The 20,383-nt window shown below is 49.1% G+C and overlaps 1 protein-coding gene across 1 annotated transcript in view; it reads left to right on the forward strand.

Moving 5' to 3' along the window:
* LOC105560466 (ubiquitin carboxyl-terminal hydrolase 3-like) overlaps positions 1-12,620 on the forward strand; it is a 19,801-nt gene extending 7,181 nt beyond the window's left edge. The window contains exons 2-6 of the mRNA XM_012009613.1: positions 8,279-8,426; positions 8,675-9,488; positions 9,673-9,918; positions 10,274-10,467; positions 10,912-12,620. Of these exons, the coding sequence (XP_011865003.1) occupies positions 8,279-8,426; positions 8,675-9,488; positions 9,673-9,918; positions 10,274-10,467; positions 10,912-11,074 (1,565 nt within the window). The 3' untranslated portion in view covers positions 11,075-12,620. The remainder of the gene's footprint in view (positions 1-8,278; positions 8,427-8,674; positions 9,489-9,672; positions 9,919-10,273; positions 10,468-10,911) is intronic.
* The last annotated feature ends 7,763 nt before the right edge of the window (positions 12,621-20,383 follow it).

Raw genomic sequence — 20,383 nt, forward strand, 5'->3', positions numbered from 1 at the left:
GCAGCTTGCTATTCCGGCTAAATTAAAGAACAATATGACATCACTGAAACTAAGTTTGTAAGTCTAATAAAAAATAATAATGAGCGACACATACATACAGTACATGTAGTATGTGTGTTGCTCACTATTATTTTTTATTAGACTTACAAACTTAGTTTCAGTGATGCTATATTGTTCTTTCATTTGGCCGGAATAGCAAGCTGCTTTCGATCTGTACACGTAAGCCATTTAATTTGTATATTACACAAATGTTTCCGTGAACTGACAGTTTTTAGGTTAGAAAGGTGCAAAAGTGCAGAATCACTCCAGCATCCCCTTAAGATGATCTTTAAATATAAGAATTGACTGGAAACAGGGCTTAGTGTGCACTCAGTGCGCACTAGTGCAACCAATTTGCTATTAGCTTGAAGCATGTATCGGCAAAAATTGGAGGTACACGTTACAATAAAGACCACACGTAATTATAGGAGACATGAAAATCCACCAAATAGATAGTACCTCGAATTTGGCGCTGCTATAACGCGCGGTACGAGCTTAAGAGATTGCAGGTTGTAGGTTTCTCGCATTTTATCTCGCATGTCTGCGAGTCGCGGATACTTTCCTGCGATTATCTATCGCCCTCGCGGACCATAATCGCTTCGGGAGCGGCGGAAAAATACAATTAGCATCGGCTGAGCTAGAGTGCGCTGGGGAAATGTTATAATATTAAGATAGATAAATTGTGCGCGGTGGGAAAGAGAGAAAGGATGCTATTGTTACTCGAGATAAACGCGAGGAGAGCACGGGCTGATTTCGCCGGATCGTGTAACAGTAAGTCGCGAATCGAGCTTTGTCTTACTTCAACGGGAATGACGTTATCTATTAATTAACGGGAGAAGGAGAGGCGCGTCGAGGCCTTTGGGACATTTGGTCCAGTTGCACCGTCACCTTTATTCGAGGCGCTACTTTTCGCACCACTGACTGCCGACGAGCGAGAGAAGACGTTCGTCCATTATTATGTTGATCAGACGAGCAAAGAATGGAATAATCAGCGTAAATCCGACGACGGATCTATGGAAAATAACTTAAGGCGTAATCTAATATTCGATAAGGTTGCTGCAAAATAGCAACGTACGTGCGGGGCTCTGCAAAGAGCGGCACATCCGTGAATAATACGAATCGTGTAACGTCACTGGCGATGAGTCAGTATCCCGGCGGACGAACGAACGCGCACTTTCCTCCTCGCGCGGACGTTCGATTACTCAATATGCTGCTATCGGCGATAGCCACCGGATTCCTGGATCTTTCGGCGTCCTGTCGTCACGGCCGTCTGCCAAGGATGGCCATCGACACGCGTTGAAGAGCGTCGACACTTGCCGACGGTATTAATTCTAAAATAACGTTACTTAAAGCGCCAACTTTTGCCACTTGCGGTCGTCGAGGTTGCAATTTTTTAATCGACGCGTGATCGTCGTTAATTTCTACGTTTCATCTACGTAAGCATCGGTGTTATGACCGTATCACACTAGCGGTTCGCGTTGCCGTTGCCGTTGGCTGCTGCGTTTCGACCAATCGGAGAACAGCGGTAGTCGATGGCGGCCTGCGGCTTCAGAATAGCCGGGCATCTATTGGTCCAATAGCAACGGCAACGGTAAACGTAGAGACCCTGTAATCAGAGACTGGCCATAAGAGTACGTCAAATTCCCGCGAGTGAGAGAGAAACATTGGCTAGCTCACTCTTCTACGATCGTAGAATCGTGGCCAGCCTCTGTGATTACAGGGTCTCTAGGTAAACGCAACGCCAACGCCAGCTGCTAGTGTGATACGACCATTACGCGAATAATTGCTTGGAACCGAGGGGTAAACCGCTGACCAAAATCACGTACACCAATGCCTGCTCATGCCCAGTGGACATTACTTTACCTTTATGTTGCCCCAGCAAGGCCTAAAGGCCTGTGTCCGCGGTGCTAGAACTTGGTCCGAGTTCTAGCACCGCGGACGCAGGCCTTAATGCCCGAAAAATGTCCAGTAACGCCCAGTAATGCCGCAGGTCTGCGCACCACAGTGGCCTCAGGCGGTCTACCCCTCGCTTGGAACGAGAACGCCGAGGCTCGCTCCGCGAAAATTTTCCCCGTCGCGTTATCTTCTCCGCTCGCGGAGGACGTGGCGTCGCGATTAGCGTCGCGAGAAACCGGGCGAGAGAGCGGTTCACGCTCGGCGAATCGCGACGTATCCGGCGGTGGATCGATTTAAATGCCTCTGTGGAATCGCGCCGCGGTGGTGGTCGCCGCGTGTTTTCCGCGCCGGCTGAGAGCACGAGGGGGAGCGGGAAGAGGAGGAGGAGACAGGGAGGGGAGGAGAGAGAGAGAGAGAAAGAGAGGAAAAAGAAGTATCGTCCCTTACGCACTATAAAAGGACCCTCGTCTGCGCCTCTCCGCCCCTCTACCGCCATCACTTTTCCTGCTGCTGCTGCTGTTGGTCGCCTGGGCGCCTGGTGCAGGCTGCCTACCTTCGGCTGCATTGCAAAATCGATAATCGATCCGCGCCGTTGCCGATCGGATAGCCCGCTGTGAGAGCGAAGACGCTTGTACTTCGATACCGTTCTCTTGACGTAGATACTTTGCGATATCGAGCACCCTTTTCGGCGCAGACAGCTTGTCTTTCCCGTCGCGGACGTTAGTGAGATGTCCGTAAGCTCGCTGGGGCTGCCAAGTGCACCGCGCGCGTCGACCAAGTTTGACAGTTTTTCCTCTTTTCAAGATTAACGACACGGAGACGTAACGAGACGGTTCACAAATGTGGGAGACGTCAAAGTGCAGCACGGTGCATTAATGCGGTTCGGGTAATAATTAGGCATGGACAAAAGTTACTCGATTGTTTAAACATACGTGCTTTTTCACAATACGTCCCGAAGCGAGTTAATGCGCCGCACTGTACATTCCGTGCGCGGCTGCTAGCTGCCAGGTATTTGGAGCAGATGGAAGATGCGTGTCGCTCTCGCAATACTTTATTTCAATCACGATAGTTTTTCTTTTATGATTAACGTAATATCTGACACAATACCACAGCACTTGTTTAGTTACTTATTTTACTTAGGATCATAAAAATTTATTATAATACGAGACAATTCGGTCAATCTTGGAAGCTGCAGTTGCGGTTGCTTCTAGTCGACATGTCGATACTTGACTAAACAAATGTTCCACGCTGCCCCCGGGGAGCGAATTTCTCTTCGACGCTCTTTCAGTTGTCTCGCGATATCTCGATCTGTCGGCCGTCGACGACATCGACTTTCGGATGACAGCAACGGCGACGTCATCGACGTGACGGAATCGAACATTACGTAATGAGATAAAGAGGGAGAAAGCTATCTGGCGTGTGTTTCTTCGCGTAGGCATTTCCTCCTCGCGCCTTGACGACAATCGACGCGGCCCCGCGATCGAGACCTTCGATTTCTGGTCCGTCGCTGACGCCCGTGCATCTCCGCGCCCGCTGACGCAATTCCCAAAAATAATTCTCGGGGTTTAATCATCGACCGTGTCGCTGCTTCTCTCGAGGATTCCTCGATGATTTGCGATCGAATATCCGTGATTTGCGTGTTTACAACGCGAGCGATGATCTTCACGTGTTACCTGTGTGTACATTTCCACGTTCCTCTCCGCCTGTACGAACGGTTCAATGAATGTCAAGCAGCGTATCGTGAATATTGTGAATGTAATATTATCGTAATAGATAACGAAGATTTCCGAACTCGGAGTAAAAGGATTATATATCGTATATACGTTATATAATTTGCTGTAAATTTAAGACTTTTCTTATCTAAGAGCAAAATTTGCATTTAACTTCAATTATGAAACATACTCTCTAAAAGTCAACCGGTGGATTATCACTGAAAACAGTGAATATTCGTTGATTCGCAGTTACAGTGCACCGATGGACTTTAACAGAGTACAAGACGCTCCTGTACGATCTGTCTCGACATTTCGAATTTTATTTCTACACAAGATTTGACGGCGATTTCTTTTTTCAAACACTTTAAAAGAATTTATCGTGCAATACTCGTGGCTCTTTTTAACGTGCGCTTCGAGTAGACTTTGTACTCGGCTCTCGACGACGAAATGACAAAGAGACAAGGTCTATTCACAAGTAATAAGATTTTGTTATTTAATCACTTCCCTCTTGTTCGTCGTTGTTACATCGCTCGCAATAAGTCACCCCGGCGATCCACGAGGAGCATCCGCGCGCGCGCTAGGATCTGCTAGATCGTTTTATTGAACAAGCGGGCATTGAATGAATGAACGAATGTCGCTGTGCGAACGACATCGCGTATATTGTCGCCGCAAAAGTTTAGGCATTTTTCGACCGATAACGTTCCTCGTTACGTTGTTCGTTATCTGCGATGACACATTGAACGTTCGCAGCTGCACTCGCCGTGCCCGTCCACGTCGTCCCGACGACAGCGATTTACTTTCTGGCGGGCATCAGCAATAACATAGTGCGCTAAACAACATTCCTTCTGTATCCGTGCTCCGGTACGCGGAGAGAATTCTTTTTGTTCACCCTGAAAATCATGTAATCGCGGGACAGCGTGGCATTTTGAAGACTTGTGAATTTTTGAAATTTTATATTCTACTAGTGATTTTCAGGATAAATTTTGAAGAGAAAATTCTCTCCGCGTAGGAAATGTTGGAGCTGTGATTTCGGTCGGACGATGTGAACCCTAATTCGTATCTTCTGTAACTAATTTTAATCGGCGAAATCAGACCGCACTCGTTATTTATGCATCCACTGTTGCCTGCAAATGTATGCATCGGCATTATTGATTTGATAGCGATATTAACAGTTATATTTACTAGTCATCCACCGCATTGATATAACTTATATTTACACGGAGGGAATTTTGTCTTAAAATTTTAATCATGTGTTGAAGAATTTTATGAATTTTTGAAATTTTACTAGTAAAACGTAATTGCTTAGCGAAATGTGTGGTAAAATTGGAAAAAACTCATAAAATTTTTCAAAATGCCACGTTTTCCCGCGATTACATAATTCGTGTACAATATTAAACAGCGTCCGTGGACTATTGTCTGCTTAGGAATCTGCCCTTCGTTTGCTGTTGGCAATTTTTTGAAGAATTAGAAAAATTATTTCAAACAGTTATACTTCAACGTATATAATTCTATAACGATATATCGATTAATCACGAAATTTTCCGTCGACGGAAAAATAATCATTCAAAATATATTCGCAAACTAATGAAGAGTTGCAATAGAATAGATTTTTATTTGAGCAATCTTTGAGGAAAGCATGCCAATTCCAAGTAAGATTTTTATCGCAAACTGAATCTATTCGATTTCACTCCTTCCTATTCTTCGCCACGAGGCTCTCATGGCAACGAGTCGCTGATTAAAACGTGCCGATAGGGCACCCCGGTATGTTCTAAGGCTTCCTACATCGAAAACGAACACGACTCCCCAGATAGAAATGACCTTCGGCGAGATCGGATTTCCGTGCACGGACTTTCGGCGTTTCACTTTTCACGCGTTCGCGTTTTTTAAATTCCTTCCTAGGGAAAGGTCTCCCCTTTACCTCTTTCGCGCGAGAATGCTGCAGGATGACACGCTTTGGGGAAAATTCGGAGAGAGAGAGAGAGAGAGAGATTACGGCAAGTTTCGAGTGCGAACTTGAATCCGTCCGCATACGCTTTGCATGCGTAAAGCGCTGACGGATTTGCCGCCTCCCGATCTCCTGAATCAGTGGATTCCAGCCGCCCGGTTCCGAGCGCTCGTCATTTTTATCATTTCTGCCATCGCTCGTCTCTTGTAGCTTCCACATCGGGAATCTTATTCTCATTCGGAAACTGGGAGGGTATAAATTGCTTTCTTTATTACTTCTAATTTTGGATCCTAACAAATCTTATTACTTTAATTTTTCCAAAACGGACTTTCGCGGAATACGTGGAAGGGCCTAGCAATCGTTAAAAATATCTTTGTTATTTTGGTCTAACAATAAGTCTTGTTTGCGTATAACTGTAAAATTCATCAGCTTGAGACTGCATTCCTCCTCTCTTGACATCGGTGACGGTGAATTCATGTTTTCCGGGTAAGAATTGGCTTAGGAAAAGCGCACGAATCACCGGGAATCCGAAGCCCGATGAAATTCTGAGACATTTTGCGATCGATCGGCTGCGAAAGGGGTGTGTCGAACCTGTGCTCGCTACCGCACCCCGCCTTTTACGCGGCTCTCGAGAATTACGTAAGCTGAGACGAGCCGAAACGACACGGCAGTGCCGACTTGCAATTTCGCGCAACCACCAGATACATACACCCTGCGACTGGATGGTTGTCGGTCCGATGATCGTGCTGGAGTGTTGACAATTATTCGAGAAAAAGTAATACGCCACGCACTGAAAGCTTGTCGCGGATAACAAAACTTACGTATGCCTATAAAGTTAATATTCAACGGAATTTCGATATAATTGATAGAGTTTAGGCTTCGCTTTTTTTAAGAAATATCTGGGCTTCTGTAATTTCGAAGAGTTCTTGTGATTAGTATATGAGGTGATAGAAACAAAAGCGAAAAATTGTGAAATGGAAGCTTTTCGAGTGGCTAATGCCCGTTTCTGCCAATGCAGATTAACTTCAATCTTGGTTTAAATGATTTTTTATCTTTTTCTAATTTTTAAAACTAGAGAAAGACATAGAGTAAGCTAATCTGCATTGAAAGAAACAAGCATAAGTGTGACAGATCTTTTTATGGATCTGATAATTTCTTCCAAGTTCCAGATAGCTTTTGAAAAATCGTTTATGAACTTACTAATTTAAAGCGATTGGAAAATATCGGAAAAATTCCGGCAATTTTTCATCCAGCGGATGAAAATTGTCCACGTTTCCTTGCGTGCTTTTTGTCAGAAATCTGCTCGGGGCAGCAAGAATTTTATCTCAAAATATTAGAGCGCATACCTCTTTCCTCATTAAAGAAAAAAAAAAGATCAATTGCATAGTATTATAGCATTTTATATTTAGACTTCTCTTTTTTTGCAAGAGTCTTCTAAAAACTAAGAATGTCTTTTCGGAGAAGCGTCAGAGCCGAGGAGGAAACCGCTGACCAAAATCTTGTACAACTGTCCACTAATGCCCGGTGGGCATTACTTTATCTTACTATTTTATCTTAGTTTACCTTCATAATGCTCCAGCAAGGCCTAATGTCCAAACTAATGCCCAAAAAATGCCTAGTAATGCCTAGTAATGCCCAGTAATACCGCAAATCTGTACACCACAATTTTACCCCTCGATCAGAGCTCTTATTAATTACGACTGGAGGAAATCTAATAAGTCGCCAGAAGTAATTAAAAACTTGAGAAGATTACTTAACCATGTCTGGCAAATTTTTATGCTTAAACTCACTACGTTTCGACCATGGTTTGTGGTCCTTTTCAAGTGATAATTGTGTCAGTAAATCCGTATGGTAAATCGAAAGAACTGATCTTAATTTCACGAACGACAGAACACGACCATACGTTGTGAATGTCAAAACGTTGTGAGTTTAAACATAAAAATTTGCCAGACATGGTCAAGTAATCTTCTGAAGTTTTTCTTATTAATTATGCCAAAATTCAGAAAACAGGTAATTTTGTAGATCTCTATACCTAGCCCCAAAATTCGGCATTATCCGGTTATATCGTATCAAATTTTATCTGTAAAACGACTGAGTTCGTTGTAATTGCGATAAGAATAAGACACGTCACTTTCAACCGTACGATATGAAGCTAAAGCGATATTGCTGATAATAGAAGTACAGGATACGACAATCGCTATTTACACCTCTGCATGCCACAATTGTTCGTAAAATATCTTAGGAGGATGCTATTAAGTAGCGCACACGAATACGTTAATATTGAATGAATGAAGTGAACCGACTGAACCTGACCTGAAGTTTCACCCGCATTTCCATCAAAATACCTTCAGTCTTTAACTTCCGTCACATTTCCGTACGTTTACACCTACGAAAGCAAACGTGGTGATAATTCAGGACAAAAGTGCTTTGGGATGCATGAACGAAATTGTAATTTTTTAATTTGATGCGGGAAATCGAAGAGACGGTAGAGACATCGTCAACGTAATAATCTCGCCGGTCCAGATTTGATTATATTTACACACTCGTGGGACTTTAATAGAGTCACAGATTTAATCTCCACGCGTGCAAGCTCGCCAATCTCTCTATTTCATTATTGATATCGCAGATAATCGATCGAGCTTGTGTTTTGCGACTGTCACTCACGTTGTATTATTCTCGTGTACAGTATGCGGCACCGAGAAGAGTCCCTGGCTCTGTCTGCACTGCGGATCCGTGCATTGCGGACGGTACGTGGCGGGCCACGCGTTGCAGCACTACGAGACTAATACTCAGCACTGCGTGTGCATAGACTGTGAGAGCCTGGCAGTATTCTGGTGAGTCTCCTCCCTTTCTATCTTGCCTCCGTCGAAACCGGTGTAATTTCCAAGAACTGAATTTCCGACGCGACGAGACACGCGAGAATCTGCGCGTCTCGCCATCGTCGCGAGATTTATGTCTATGATACCCGATAAGATCGCTGATAAAAATGTAGAATTTTACTTCCTCACGGGACGCGACTATACGGATGTTATCGCTGGTTCCGGTCCTGAAAAAGAGAGATGCATGGCTTGGCTTGTTGCAGTTACACCTGCGACGAATACGTGGTGAACGACACCACGAGCGGGCAGATCGAGAAGATACGGCGCGTGACCTTTCGTAAGGACGAGCACAAGGAGAACGACGAGAGCTGGAGCACGTCGCCGCCCACGACGCCCCCGTCGTCGAGGACGCGCGACGGCGGCGGCGACGACCACGACAATGACGACCCGGACGCCCTGTGGAAGGCGGAGGTGGTCGTGAGGAACCTACGGCCGAGGACGGCGCGGAAGAGGCTACACTCGCTGGACGCCAGCAGCGCGGACAATCGGCCGGCCAAGCGGCGCAGCTCCAAGAGTACCAAAGAGAAAAAGGTCGTCGGCCTGAGGAACCTCGGTAACACCTGCTTCATGAACGTGGTGCTGCAGTCCTTCAACAACATCAGCCACTTCTGCGAGTACCTCACGCAGATGCCGTGTCTCGAGGGCATCGCCTTCGACGAGTCGACGGGGCCGCCCACTCACCGCGGTCGCATCGTCACGCCGGGCCGCGCGAAGGAGATGTCGATGAGCGACGCTCTGCTCGCGGAGGAGCTGCGAAAGGTGCTGCTCGGCCTGAGCCTGGGCGGCTCCAACGGCCAGGCGATATCGCCCGAGTGCCTGTTCCTGGCCATCTGGAAGGTCGTGCCGAGATTTCGGGGCTACCAGCAGCAGGACGCCCACGAATTTCTCACCTACATGCTCGACCGGCTGCACACCGAGCTGCTGCAGCTGCTGCCCAGGCTGGGACACGAGCCTCTGGGATTGCGCGGCAAGCAGAGCATCGTCACTGCCGTGTTCGGGGGCACTCTTCTTAGCGTGGTAAGTTTAACCGGACAGCGAGCCTCGATTGCGCGCGAAAAGAACGTCCTCGCAGCCTCTTTGGCACGGAGGGAATTTCTGCGCTCTCGAGAGACTGTGGTGCCGCTTTGCCAAAGTCATGTTCTTCTTCGTTTTCTTCTTGGGAGAAGCGCGGACGAATTATGGATCGCGTTTCCTCGCGCAGGTCCACTGTATGAACTGTCGTACGGACTCGAAGACGCACGAGCCCTTCCAGGACCTCTCGCTGGACATACCGGACCGACTGCAGAGGAGCAGGACGAAGGAGCAGGAGGAGGTGTGCAGTCTGACCTACAGTCTCACGAGATTCTTCAAGGTCGAAGAGCTGGCCGACAGCGAGCTCTACTTCTGCGACAACTGCATGGGCAAGCAGAGGTCTACCAAGAGGTTCTGGATACACAGGCTGCCTAACGTGAGTATCGTTCGCGTGTTTTTTCTTTCTCTTCCGAGACACCCACGCAGCGGAAGTAAAAGCGCTCGCCTTGGGATTTTACCTTCAACGAGTTTCGATGCAAACAGATTCAAAGGTTTCTAATTTTTAAGGTCTGTCTCGTCGCGTCTCCTTTCCAATGTACGTCAATTGTTTTCCGACGTACGCTCTAATTTCGCTCAACGTCAGCTTATTCGCGGACATGCGTGTCCCGATCGATATGGTTCCCGCACGAACGAACGTGACCCGAAAGGGGGGAACTTTGATCGAGCGGTGAAGTACAGGATGTAGAACGCCGGTGATCGATGCTCACACGTTGCTCTCGCTCTTTCCGCAGGTGTTGTGCCTTCACATTAAAAGATTTAGGTGGTGCAATTCCTATCGCTCGAAGGTGGACACGCAGGTGGATTTCCCGATGGAGTCTCTCGACATGTCCGCGTTCACCGTGCGCGGCGTCACCGGGACGAGATTGGGCGCTCAGAATAGTCATCTTTACGACTTGGCTGCCGTTATCGTGCACCATGGTTCTGGGTACGTTCTCCCTCGAATGACGCTCCTAATTAAACCGGCCGCCCGGCGATGGAAACAAAACGGCTGAGACTCTCCTCGCAATAGTAGCGACTATCGCGCAACGTCGATACGCGATAAGATAACATGGCCATTGTCTATCCTATCGTCTATATTTTGAAATATTATTCGTTTCTCACGGAGTGTATTTAGCAATTGTTAAATTGCGCTGTGACGCAGCTACATTCTTGTTTTCGAAAACGAACAAGAAAAACTGTTACATGAACTTGTATGCTATTTGATCAATCTTCGAGGCTGATTAAATACTCCGATCTTTAAATACGCGAGATTTAAGCTTAATTTCGCAGAAACGTGTGCAGCTTCGAGGAGATGGAGGCGTTTGTTACTGTTGTTCTCCGAAGGACTCGTCGCAACATTGTCTTAACATTGTAAAATGATGTGTTGCAGTGCCGGTACTGGACATTACACTGCCTTCGCCGTGCATGACGGCCAGTGGTTCCATTTTAACGACAGCTCGGTACGGCCCGCGACTACCGACGCCGTCGCTAAATGCAAGCCTTACATTCTGTTCTACGTGCGGAGGGAATTCTCCATTCCACCCCCCTTGTGACGTCGTTTCCCCGATAAGAAGCCCCGTCCCGGCAGCACGAGCCTAGATGACGACGAAGAGGACGACGACGACGATCAGGACGACGTGGAGCGAACGAAAGAGAACTGAGCGAACGTTCCTTGCGAATCTCGAAGCGAGCAAACGAAACGGAAGAGAGATCGCGCCTCGAGCGCTTCGAGAGATCGGAAGACGAAGATTCGTCCGCTTATCGCATATTATATATATATATATATTATATCCATGATTGCTCATTGTTGCCAAATCGTACAATCTTGTTAGAAGCGTAAATTCGTCCGCGTTTCGCTATCGCGCCTCGACAAGCCGCACACGACGACCTTTGAGACGCGATTGGGATAACCGGCCGCAGACATAATTCCGCCGCACGTTAATCGCACGAGCGCGTCCCTCCTCGCGCTTTATCAGATGATTAAAATCGTGCAGCTCTTAAATTAGCTCGATGTCCGTCGAAGAAAGGTCGACCGATACGGAGCGTGTGTGAGCGCGCGTGCTGATACCGTATCGTATCTCGCTGCAGATTGTTCTCACGATCTTTCTCACCGCGTCTCTTCCTTCCGTTGGAGATGCCGTAGCCTCTCCGCTCGAAAGCTGAACCTACAGTGGACGCGGCAAGTCGTAAGCCGCAAGAAATTGACCAATCACGGCCAAATATGACAAGACTAATCGACTGTCGTCGGCCGATTTCTCGCGGCTTGCGACTCGCTGCGTCTATAGATGCAGCCTAAAAGCATAGAGGAATTTTTCTTTTCGGATCGTTTTGTTTCGATTATAGATCGAAATTGTGATTTCTAGAATTTTTTTTTTCTTTCATGATTACTGCGCTGGAAAGTGTTGCTTTATTTTGCGATTATTTCATCGACACGTTCGAATCATTCTCAAATCGCGCGTTATTTTTCTCCTAAACGGATTCTTAATCATTTTTCTCTATACTTTACTTTTTTCTCACGGGGTTCCTTGATTAGAAAATAGTTAATTTCCTTTTTCCCGTAGTATCTATTATATCTATATGTATAGATATGCGATCTTGTCGCTTTATAAATACACGTTCATCTCTACCGAGATGCCCCGCTACGCGCGCGGCCGCGGATCTTAATTACTCGACAGGGCCGGGTTTGCGGGGCAACTCGGTAAAACTCGAAGACGCGACGACGCGGACGGGCGAGCGACGGAGAGAGTGGGTGAGGGAGAAAGAGAGAGAGCGTCGTGATGTATGATTGACGTCGAGCACGCATGCGTATCGTGCCGATGCACGTAACGCGCATGCGGTCGCGTGGAGGTGCGCGATTGTATGCGAGGCATGTGCCGGCGGACGGAGCTTCTCTTCCTTTCTCGGCGATGACGACGACGGGGAGAGAGAGAGAAAGAGGGAGAAACGAAGGTAGATAGATAGGACGAAAGAGAGAGAGAGAGAGAGAGAGAGACACAGACGAGTGCGCTCGAGGTGGATCGCGGAAACGCATTGCCTTTAGCGTCGATTTTCTTTACGCTCTTACGCGCGGCGGCCGTCGACCGCCCTCCCCTTACCTTGTCATCCCTCCCTCCCCCCCTCGTCCCTCCGCTCCCCCCTCGACCTATGATCGAATCGAATAATGCCCTCCCTTGATAGCGGAATAACGAATGTAATTGTCGCGTTCCTCTGTAGTCCTAAGGAAACGAAAAGGGTTTAAAAAGAGAGAGAGAGGAGAGGCGCGAAAAAAAAAACGACTGGTCTTCTCGGTAGATAGATCTTTCTCTAGGCTTAGCGCACCGCGCGGCTCTACGTCGCTCCCGACGTGGCCGGAAAGCGATCGTACCGTATAGGGCCAACAGCGTTACTTCTCAAGCGACAGCCTTATCCTTTCCCCTACCCCCCCTCCACCTCCTCCTCCTCCTCCTCGCCGTCCCATCGTCGTGCATGCGTCCATGTATATTTTCACACGCGCACACGCACGACATGTGCTATATACACCTCGTACCACGTGCGCGCGTTTATCACGCGTGCACACGCACACGCATGAGCGCGAATGCATACACGTGTCGCGATCCTCGTCCTCCCCCCCCCCCTCCCGTTCTTTCCCCTCACGAAAGGCTCTCGACGACTCTTATGTGATTATTTAAAGACTTATTTTTTCTATAATGATAACGATAATAATGATAATAAGTTAATGCGTAGCGAAAGAAAACGTTTTATTAAGGCGATAAACTGCGATAATTGCGCATCTACGGCAAAGACTCTTACTCGTGTATAAACATGGCCGTGCGGAAGTTAACGAGTACAACACAATTACACGCGCATACACCCACGTACACACTTCCGGGCGCACGTAACAATTATTATTGAGAAACAAGTGAAATATGTACGAACGGCGAATAAATAAAGGACATGAATCGACGACGGGCTTCGATTACGTGCCACCGAAGCCACTTCTCCGGTTATCAATCCTCGTGACGATCCTAAAAGTACTCTCAGCACCCGTCCCCCCCCCCCCCCAGTTCGGCCGATCGCGCGGACCGGCCGAAATTGAATTTTCTCGTTCCTCCCGCGCCGATCGGGCGCGCGTGCGCGACACCGGCGAGGGCCGTTCCGAGGAGATTTGTACACAAGGGACACGCTATAATTACACCAGGTTGTTGATAAATGTAAATTGTTACGTTCTGACTCAAACTAATTCTGTATATGTACAAAACTGACGAAACGCTCCGCCGCGCGAAAACGCGGCGATCTTTTTTATATAACGATGTCGAACGAATAAAAAAAAAGGGTAGAAAAGCACTTGCGCGCGTGTATCGATAGCGGATACCTCCTCTCGGTCGACAATGAAGAACCGGCCGTTGCCGGCTGGCGTCTCCCTCCGAGTCGTCGGGCTGCAATTTACCTTCCGTACGCCCGTACCTCGGGGACATCTGTCTCATTTCTCTCTTTTCCGCAGCAGGGAACCGAAGAATCCCCTCGTCCTCGTCGCCGGCGCTCGCTCCCTTATCGGCGAGCGATGCGCGAACGGCGCGATTACGCGGCACAGCCTCCAGCAGAGGCAATCGGTCAGCTCCTCTTCCGTTTCTTCAGCCTCGGAGATGAGATTCGGCGGGGCCTGACGGTCGATACTCCGTTCGCCGTTCCCGTGCGTCGTCACGTGATCGGAAATTGGCACGTCGCGCCGCTCCTCCGGCGAGCCGGACGTCGACGGCTCGTCGGGCTGGAGTTTCTTGGCGAGGAAAATCGAATATGGATCCTTGGCGGGAGGAGCCTCCCTCGATCCGCCCGCCCTGTCCTTTCCTCGCGGCGTCTCGCCGTCGGCGGGTGAATCCTTGACGTCCTGCACCCACAGGTCGTCCCGATCGTAGCGTCTGTGAAGGCGCTCCCGAGCGATCGCTCGCAGGCTCTCCGTCCTCCGCAGGGTTTCCCACGAGGGGACGAGCGCGGGCTTCGATCCCGCGGCACGAGGCTCCGGCCAACGGTCGCTGGAGCACGTCCTGCGAGCTCCCTCCGTCGACGAGTCGCCCGAGCAGCTATTCGTTCCCCTGGAGCCCGCCCGACAAGCGTCGTTCTCGTAAATGATCTCGGCCGGTCGCGGCCGCCCCGACGACGCTCTTCTCAGCTTCGAGGAGAACAAACTCCGTACGAGCGCCCGTATCTTGGACTTGGAAGACGTCGCGCTCGCCACCTTCTTTTCCTGCGCGACGCAGCACAGGATATCCGCCACGGTGTCCTCCGTGCCCGAGGCGGCCAGCCTCGTCACGCTGGGATGCGCTCTCAGCTGACGGACGCGCTTCCCTCGCAGCTGATCGTTCGCCTCTTCACCGGGCGACCGGCGGTCCTCGCGTCTCGCCGACAGCGCGGCCGACGCCTCGGCGATCGTGAAGGGGAAGCGTTCCTGGCTCTTCCTCGTCCTCTTCCCCCTCGGCTCGCAGTTCAAGTTCAACGTCGACGAGGACAGCCGCGCGGCGAAGCTGGGCAGCTCCCGCGTCCTGCGCACCTGGAACGTCAGGTCCTCCGATTGCGCGACCCTCGTCATCTCCGGACTCAGCTCGGGACTCGTCTTGCCGTCGTTAAATTCGAGATCGTCGCCGGCGCGTCGCTTCCTACCGCCCTGCCGCGTCTCCGCCGGCGAATCCAATTGCCGCGCTCTCGGATCATCGCGCCACGTTCCTCCCGTCGCCGGCTCCTCCGGCGTCTCGTCGCGCGCCGTGCAATCCTTGGCCGGCGGCGCGTCTTCGGGATTCTCCTCGTCGCGAATCGACGCACACTCGTCCTCCGTTCTCCAAGTGACGTTCTCCTCCACGTTTCTCAACGACTCGGTCTTCCCGTACCTCCTGGACGAGCGCCTCGGCGACGCGGTAGCGCTCGTCACGTCCGCGGTGTCCGCGCTCTTCCGGGATGTGCTGCTGCGACCCGATCTCGAGCGCGCGTCGTCGCCGATCCTCGCGTAATCTCGACCGGCGGAGTAGGCGGCTCCGCGGGAGAACACAACAGGTGGACAACCTTCTCCCTGAAATCCGCTCCCAGGTGGACACCACGTTCCGCCGTAACTGTTGTCGCCAAACGGCGTGCTCCGCGAGCTCCATAGATTCGAGGAGAAGAAGCTTCCAGGCGCGCGATCGTCCAACTCCGTCTCGTCGTCCAGCGCGAGCGCGTCTTCGACGTTCGCGCCTCCGACGCCCTGGCTCCGCGGTCTTGGCGAAGAATCCTCGCAGTCTTGCAGGTGCAACGAATCCGCGGCCGGTCGTTGGCGAACGGCGCGCGGAACGTCGTTTCGCTCGATAAATTCCGCCTCCGCGTAATTCGCAGTCTCGCCGGAGTTCTCCGACCCGTGGCAGCTCGAGAGTTTGTCGCCCGGCGGTGCGATCCTGCCGTCGGAGATCCTGACGGGTATCCTGGAAGGGACGCGCGACAGCGACGCCGAGGGCGTCGGTACGCGCCACGTTTCGCCCTTCGTGGGAAAATCCGAGGCTCCGCCCGTGTCCTTGCACCTCCTCGACGCGTCCTCGCCCCGTTTCTCCTGCTTCAGAGATACGTCCGATAAGGCTCGGATCAGCGCGTGGGGATCGAGGGCCCGCGTAGCGGAACACTCGCGACTGCCCGCCGACGTCGAGTACGAGATGTCCTGCGAGTTTAGCGCGAGCGTGGGAACTTTCGTTATACTTTCGCGATCGCATTTGTCCGGCGCCTCCTTCCACGGGTACATGTTCGCCGCGCAGGACGACCGACTGTGATCCTCGCTCCCGTACGGCTCCGAGGACGACAAGGCTCCTTCCGCGACGTCACTTCGAATTGTTTCGATAAAACGCGACGCATCGACGGCATCGCGCGCGTAAAGACTCGCCGATCGGTGCCATTGCGCATCATCGGGAACAACCCCGTTGTTGCCTAATGGATCCGCATCGAAGTTGGACCGGCCTGACGGACAATTAAACTCGAACCGAGCCTGAACGTCGTGGTGCATTTGCGACCCGATACACTGATAATCTCGCACTTGTTCTCCCTCGCCTTCGAATTCCGAGCCGACCAGTTTGAATTCATCGTAAGCTTCCGTCGCAGGCTCGTTATGAATCACTTGTTCGTCGCAAGTACTCGTGGCAAGTTCCGCCGACGTAAAACTTGCCGCGAGGAAAGTCGACGTAGCTCGCGGTATCTCTTGCCGCTGATGGCGCGTGTCTTCGTATTCCGGCTCGTCTTGCCGAAGTTCGCCGCAAGTTTGCGCCGCAAACCAGTCCTGACTCGCTCGCTCGTTAAAAATCGCTTTTACCGGTGTATTTGCTCCTCCCGGCTCGTCACAAGTTCTCGTGCCGTCGCGATTTACCGGGCCAGTGTAACTTCGCGAAGCGCTTCGGGCGATCCGGCGATTGAGACCGTCGTTGTCGAGCGAGCGCGACGAGGGCAGAAGATTCGGCAGTATTGACCCGGCAATGTCGTCCCTCGCGGACATAATAGGCATCTTCTTGACGGGTCCGTTGGCGGATGAGTTGACGGCCGTGGATGCCGGCGAGGATAATTCCAACATGGCGATCGTTCCGGTGCGGGGAAGTCCGTGACTCGTCTCATTCGCGGACTCCGACTCGCTGCCGGAGCTGAGATTCTTCAGAATTACACCGGAGGGTGGACGGTACCCTCCGAACTTCCTCGGTTGAGCGCCGCTGAGGGAAAACGGCGAAACCGACGGGAGGTCGCGGGGCGTCAAGTCTCGACAAGTGTGGGAGACCGTCTTGCATCTGGCGTCACGCGACTCGCCGTTGCTGCGATGGGAGAGGCGCGTGGTGGACGGTTCGGAAGAGGGCCGAGATTGTCCGCGAGGTATCGCGATCGCGGACAGCAGTGGACGGTTGTCTCGCGCCGATCGGCCTGCGGAGGACTCGGCGGGATTCAATTTGCCGTGGACGACGCCGACGGTGCCGGCGGCGGAGCCGCCGGCCGTGCCGCCGGCTTGGGACATCACCATCGTTCCGTCGTCGTCGCGGCGGGACGGACTTTTCAGGCGGGCTCGCGCCCTTCGTCGAGCTCGGGCGTCCTTCGGCCTGGACACTTCCAAGAAACTCTCAAGCCCTGCCCTTTGTTCCCTTTCCTCCCACTCGTCGTTCTCCTCGATTCGATTCGCCGCTCCGTGCAGACGCAGGAAGGCCTCGCGTTTGCGACAGGCTCGTCGACCGCGGGCGGCCACGCGATCGGCCGGAAAAGCGAACTCGTTCGGCGACGGCAGGTCCTCCAGACGCCTCCTCAAATCGGACGGCGAACTGTCGCTGGAATCGGTCGAGCTGGACGATTGACTCTCTGACGTGGTGTTAATTACCAGATCTATTTCATCCGTTGGAAATTAAACGTCGGTCAAGAAATTTGTTTTGAAAAAGCTGGATGGATAATTGCAAGTTTTTTATTTCTCCTAATTTAATGTAACTTGAATTTTTTCAATTCTAGCTTTAGAATTTTTTTTATTTGTCCAATCTTTAAGTTATTTATACGGAATGTCGGACAATTAAATAATCTTTCAATATAAATTCGTGATACAACTATTGGTATAGACGTTACAATACAGAAATGATATTTCACTCGAGGCAAATATAGAGTTGGAAAAGTCAAGAGGTTATTTAATGTTACACTTGATTACTTCGTGTAACATTAAATATATTTGTATTAAATGTAACAGAATTCGTAAAAAAGGCTTATAGAAATGAAAGAATGCAAAAATTGTGCAACGTTTAATCTTCCGATCGATGAAAATCATTTTTATACCTTTCGAGGAAGATGACGGACTGACAGTCTTTATTTCGAGACGATTTGGGTTTGCAGTATCATCGCTTTTCATATCGTCTCCACATGTAACTGTTTAAAAATGATTTATTCGAGTAACAGTTAACCATGCTATGTTATTTGAATGACGGGTTTCGTTTCTGTCGCGCGAAAAACATAAGAATAATTTCTGCAACTCGATTCGGATCATTCAGATTGAACGCCTAGTAATATTTTCTTAAAGTAAATAACCTTATTCACTTGTTTATTCCGTAAAAGTATCAGATATTATTTTATCAAAGCGACAACGCAATTATACGATCGCTGGTGTTTAATTGTACAATTATTATTTGCCAGTATTTTTCTCGCGAAGCTCACATAAAGAGGCCTTCTATTTCGTCATTTCGTTTCATTGTAAAATTGCGCAAAATATTTCACGACCATTTATGAAACAATACCGATAAAAATTCCCTTATTTAAAATTTTATATTTTATATTCATGTGGAAATTTATCCAACATTTATGTACATATTTTGTTGCGAGAATTTTAAAACACAAACTTAGTATTCATAGATGTCTATATGCGTCTATAAGTTATGTTCTAGTCATGTCAGATATCCTGCAAGTCATCTTTTGCCGCGATAGACAACGATGCTTTCAGAATTGTAAACGGTAAAAATAATTAAATTATGTGACGTACAGAGGCACTCTTTAAAAGGCTAATGCATCAGGTTTTACTTTAATTTATATCGCAATCTAAATGTTGAAACACTACTAACAACTGCCCTTTGTTACCGCGAATACGTTGTGTTAAGAAAAATTTTTTAATGATGCTTTTTCTGTTAAATAATACATATTCGCTCTTCTAAATTAAATTTTAAATAAAGCCTCGAGGTTATATCGCAAATTATAAATTTAAAAAGAGATCGATACGGCTCTCCTTATCGGAAGAACACGTGTTTCGAAAAATATCAGAACGTCTCGGGTAATCGCTTACATTTTATATGTTTCGTAGGTTGTGAAGCGCCGGGAGATCGGTAACGGACAGGAGAGCTAATCAGTGAAGGGTAGATAAGCTCGAGAGGCGCATTCGGCGCGCACGGAGGACGAGCAATTTGCATTTGCGTCGACGCGCAATTTCCGCGATACGACGAGCGCATTACGACAACCATGCGCTTAATGCATCCGACGGATATTTGCGTTAATGAATGCGTTGCTCGAGGAACTGACTAAGTGAGCCGACGATCTCGATAAAATAGCTGGGGCCCTCTGTACTGTGCGCGCCTTCGCGCCGATATGGCCGCTGCACTGACGGTTATTCCGATTATCGCGGCGGCGCGCCAGTTTCATCGCACCCGTCATTAATGCATGCCGCATTAGATATTGTTTTAGAGAACGATTATAAATACCCGCGGACGAATGTACCGCGGGCTACCTGCGTAAAGCGCGATGATTACATGCAGTACCGTCCAAAATTATATCTTTTGATTTTTTTTTTTTAGTAAAACTAGTTGTAAAGTGCACGAATGAAAAATTGGAAAATCATGGCGTATTTCGTAAGATTGCATTACCTTTCATGTGCAAGAAGCACCTGCTATCGGGCGACTGCTATAAAATTTTGAGCACATTCGATGCACTTTGACGAAAGTTACGTTCAGAAAACTTAAGGGTGACATAGTTTTGGCCGGTACTGTGTAACGGTTTATGCATTTGAAAAGAATTAATGTTCCAAATGTATAAACACGTTCCGTATAATTGTGAGGCGATCGAAATTTTGTCGAGTAATTATAGCGTGCGAAGTTGTATATATTATAAATATTTAACATAATATGAGCGACCTATGCGTATTGTAATCTCTTTAGAGTTAGAATAGGAAATAATTTCTGCATATATGAAATACTAATATGGATATAAGCGCTATACGTAATTGTGGATCTACCATATTGCGTGTCAATTCTTTGTTTATATCAATTTACTTTCCCCAAGAATTTTAATTTTGCATTCGGCGTTTTTTTCCCCCATCAAAGGGAACGCTACTTCTGCCGTTTTATTTTCCAAGCGTGCCTCAGCCCACAGTCTAGCTGCCATTTGGC

The sequence above is a fragment of the Vollenhovia emeryi genome, unplaced genomic scaffold, assembly GCF_000949405.1.
Source record: "Vollenhovia emeryi isolate VEMERY1.0 unplaced genomic scaffold, V.emery_V1.0 DF939229.1, whole genome shotgun sequence".
Taxonomy (NCBI): domain Eukaryota; kingdom Metazoa; phylum Arthropoda; class Insecta; order Hymenoptera; family Formicidae; genus Vollenhovia; species Vollenhovia emeryi.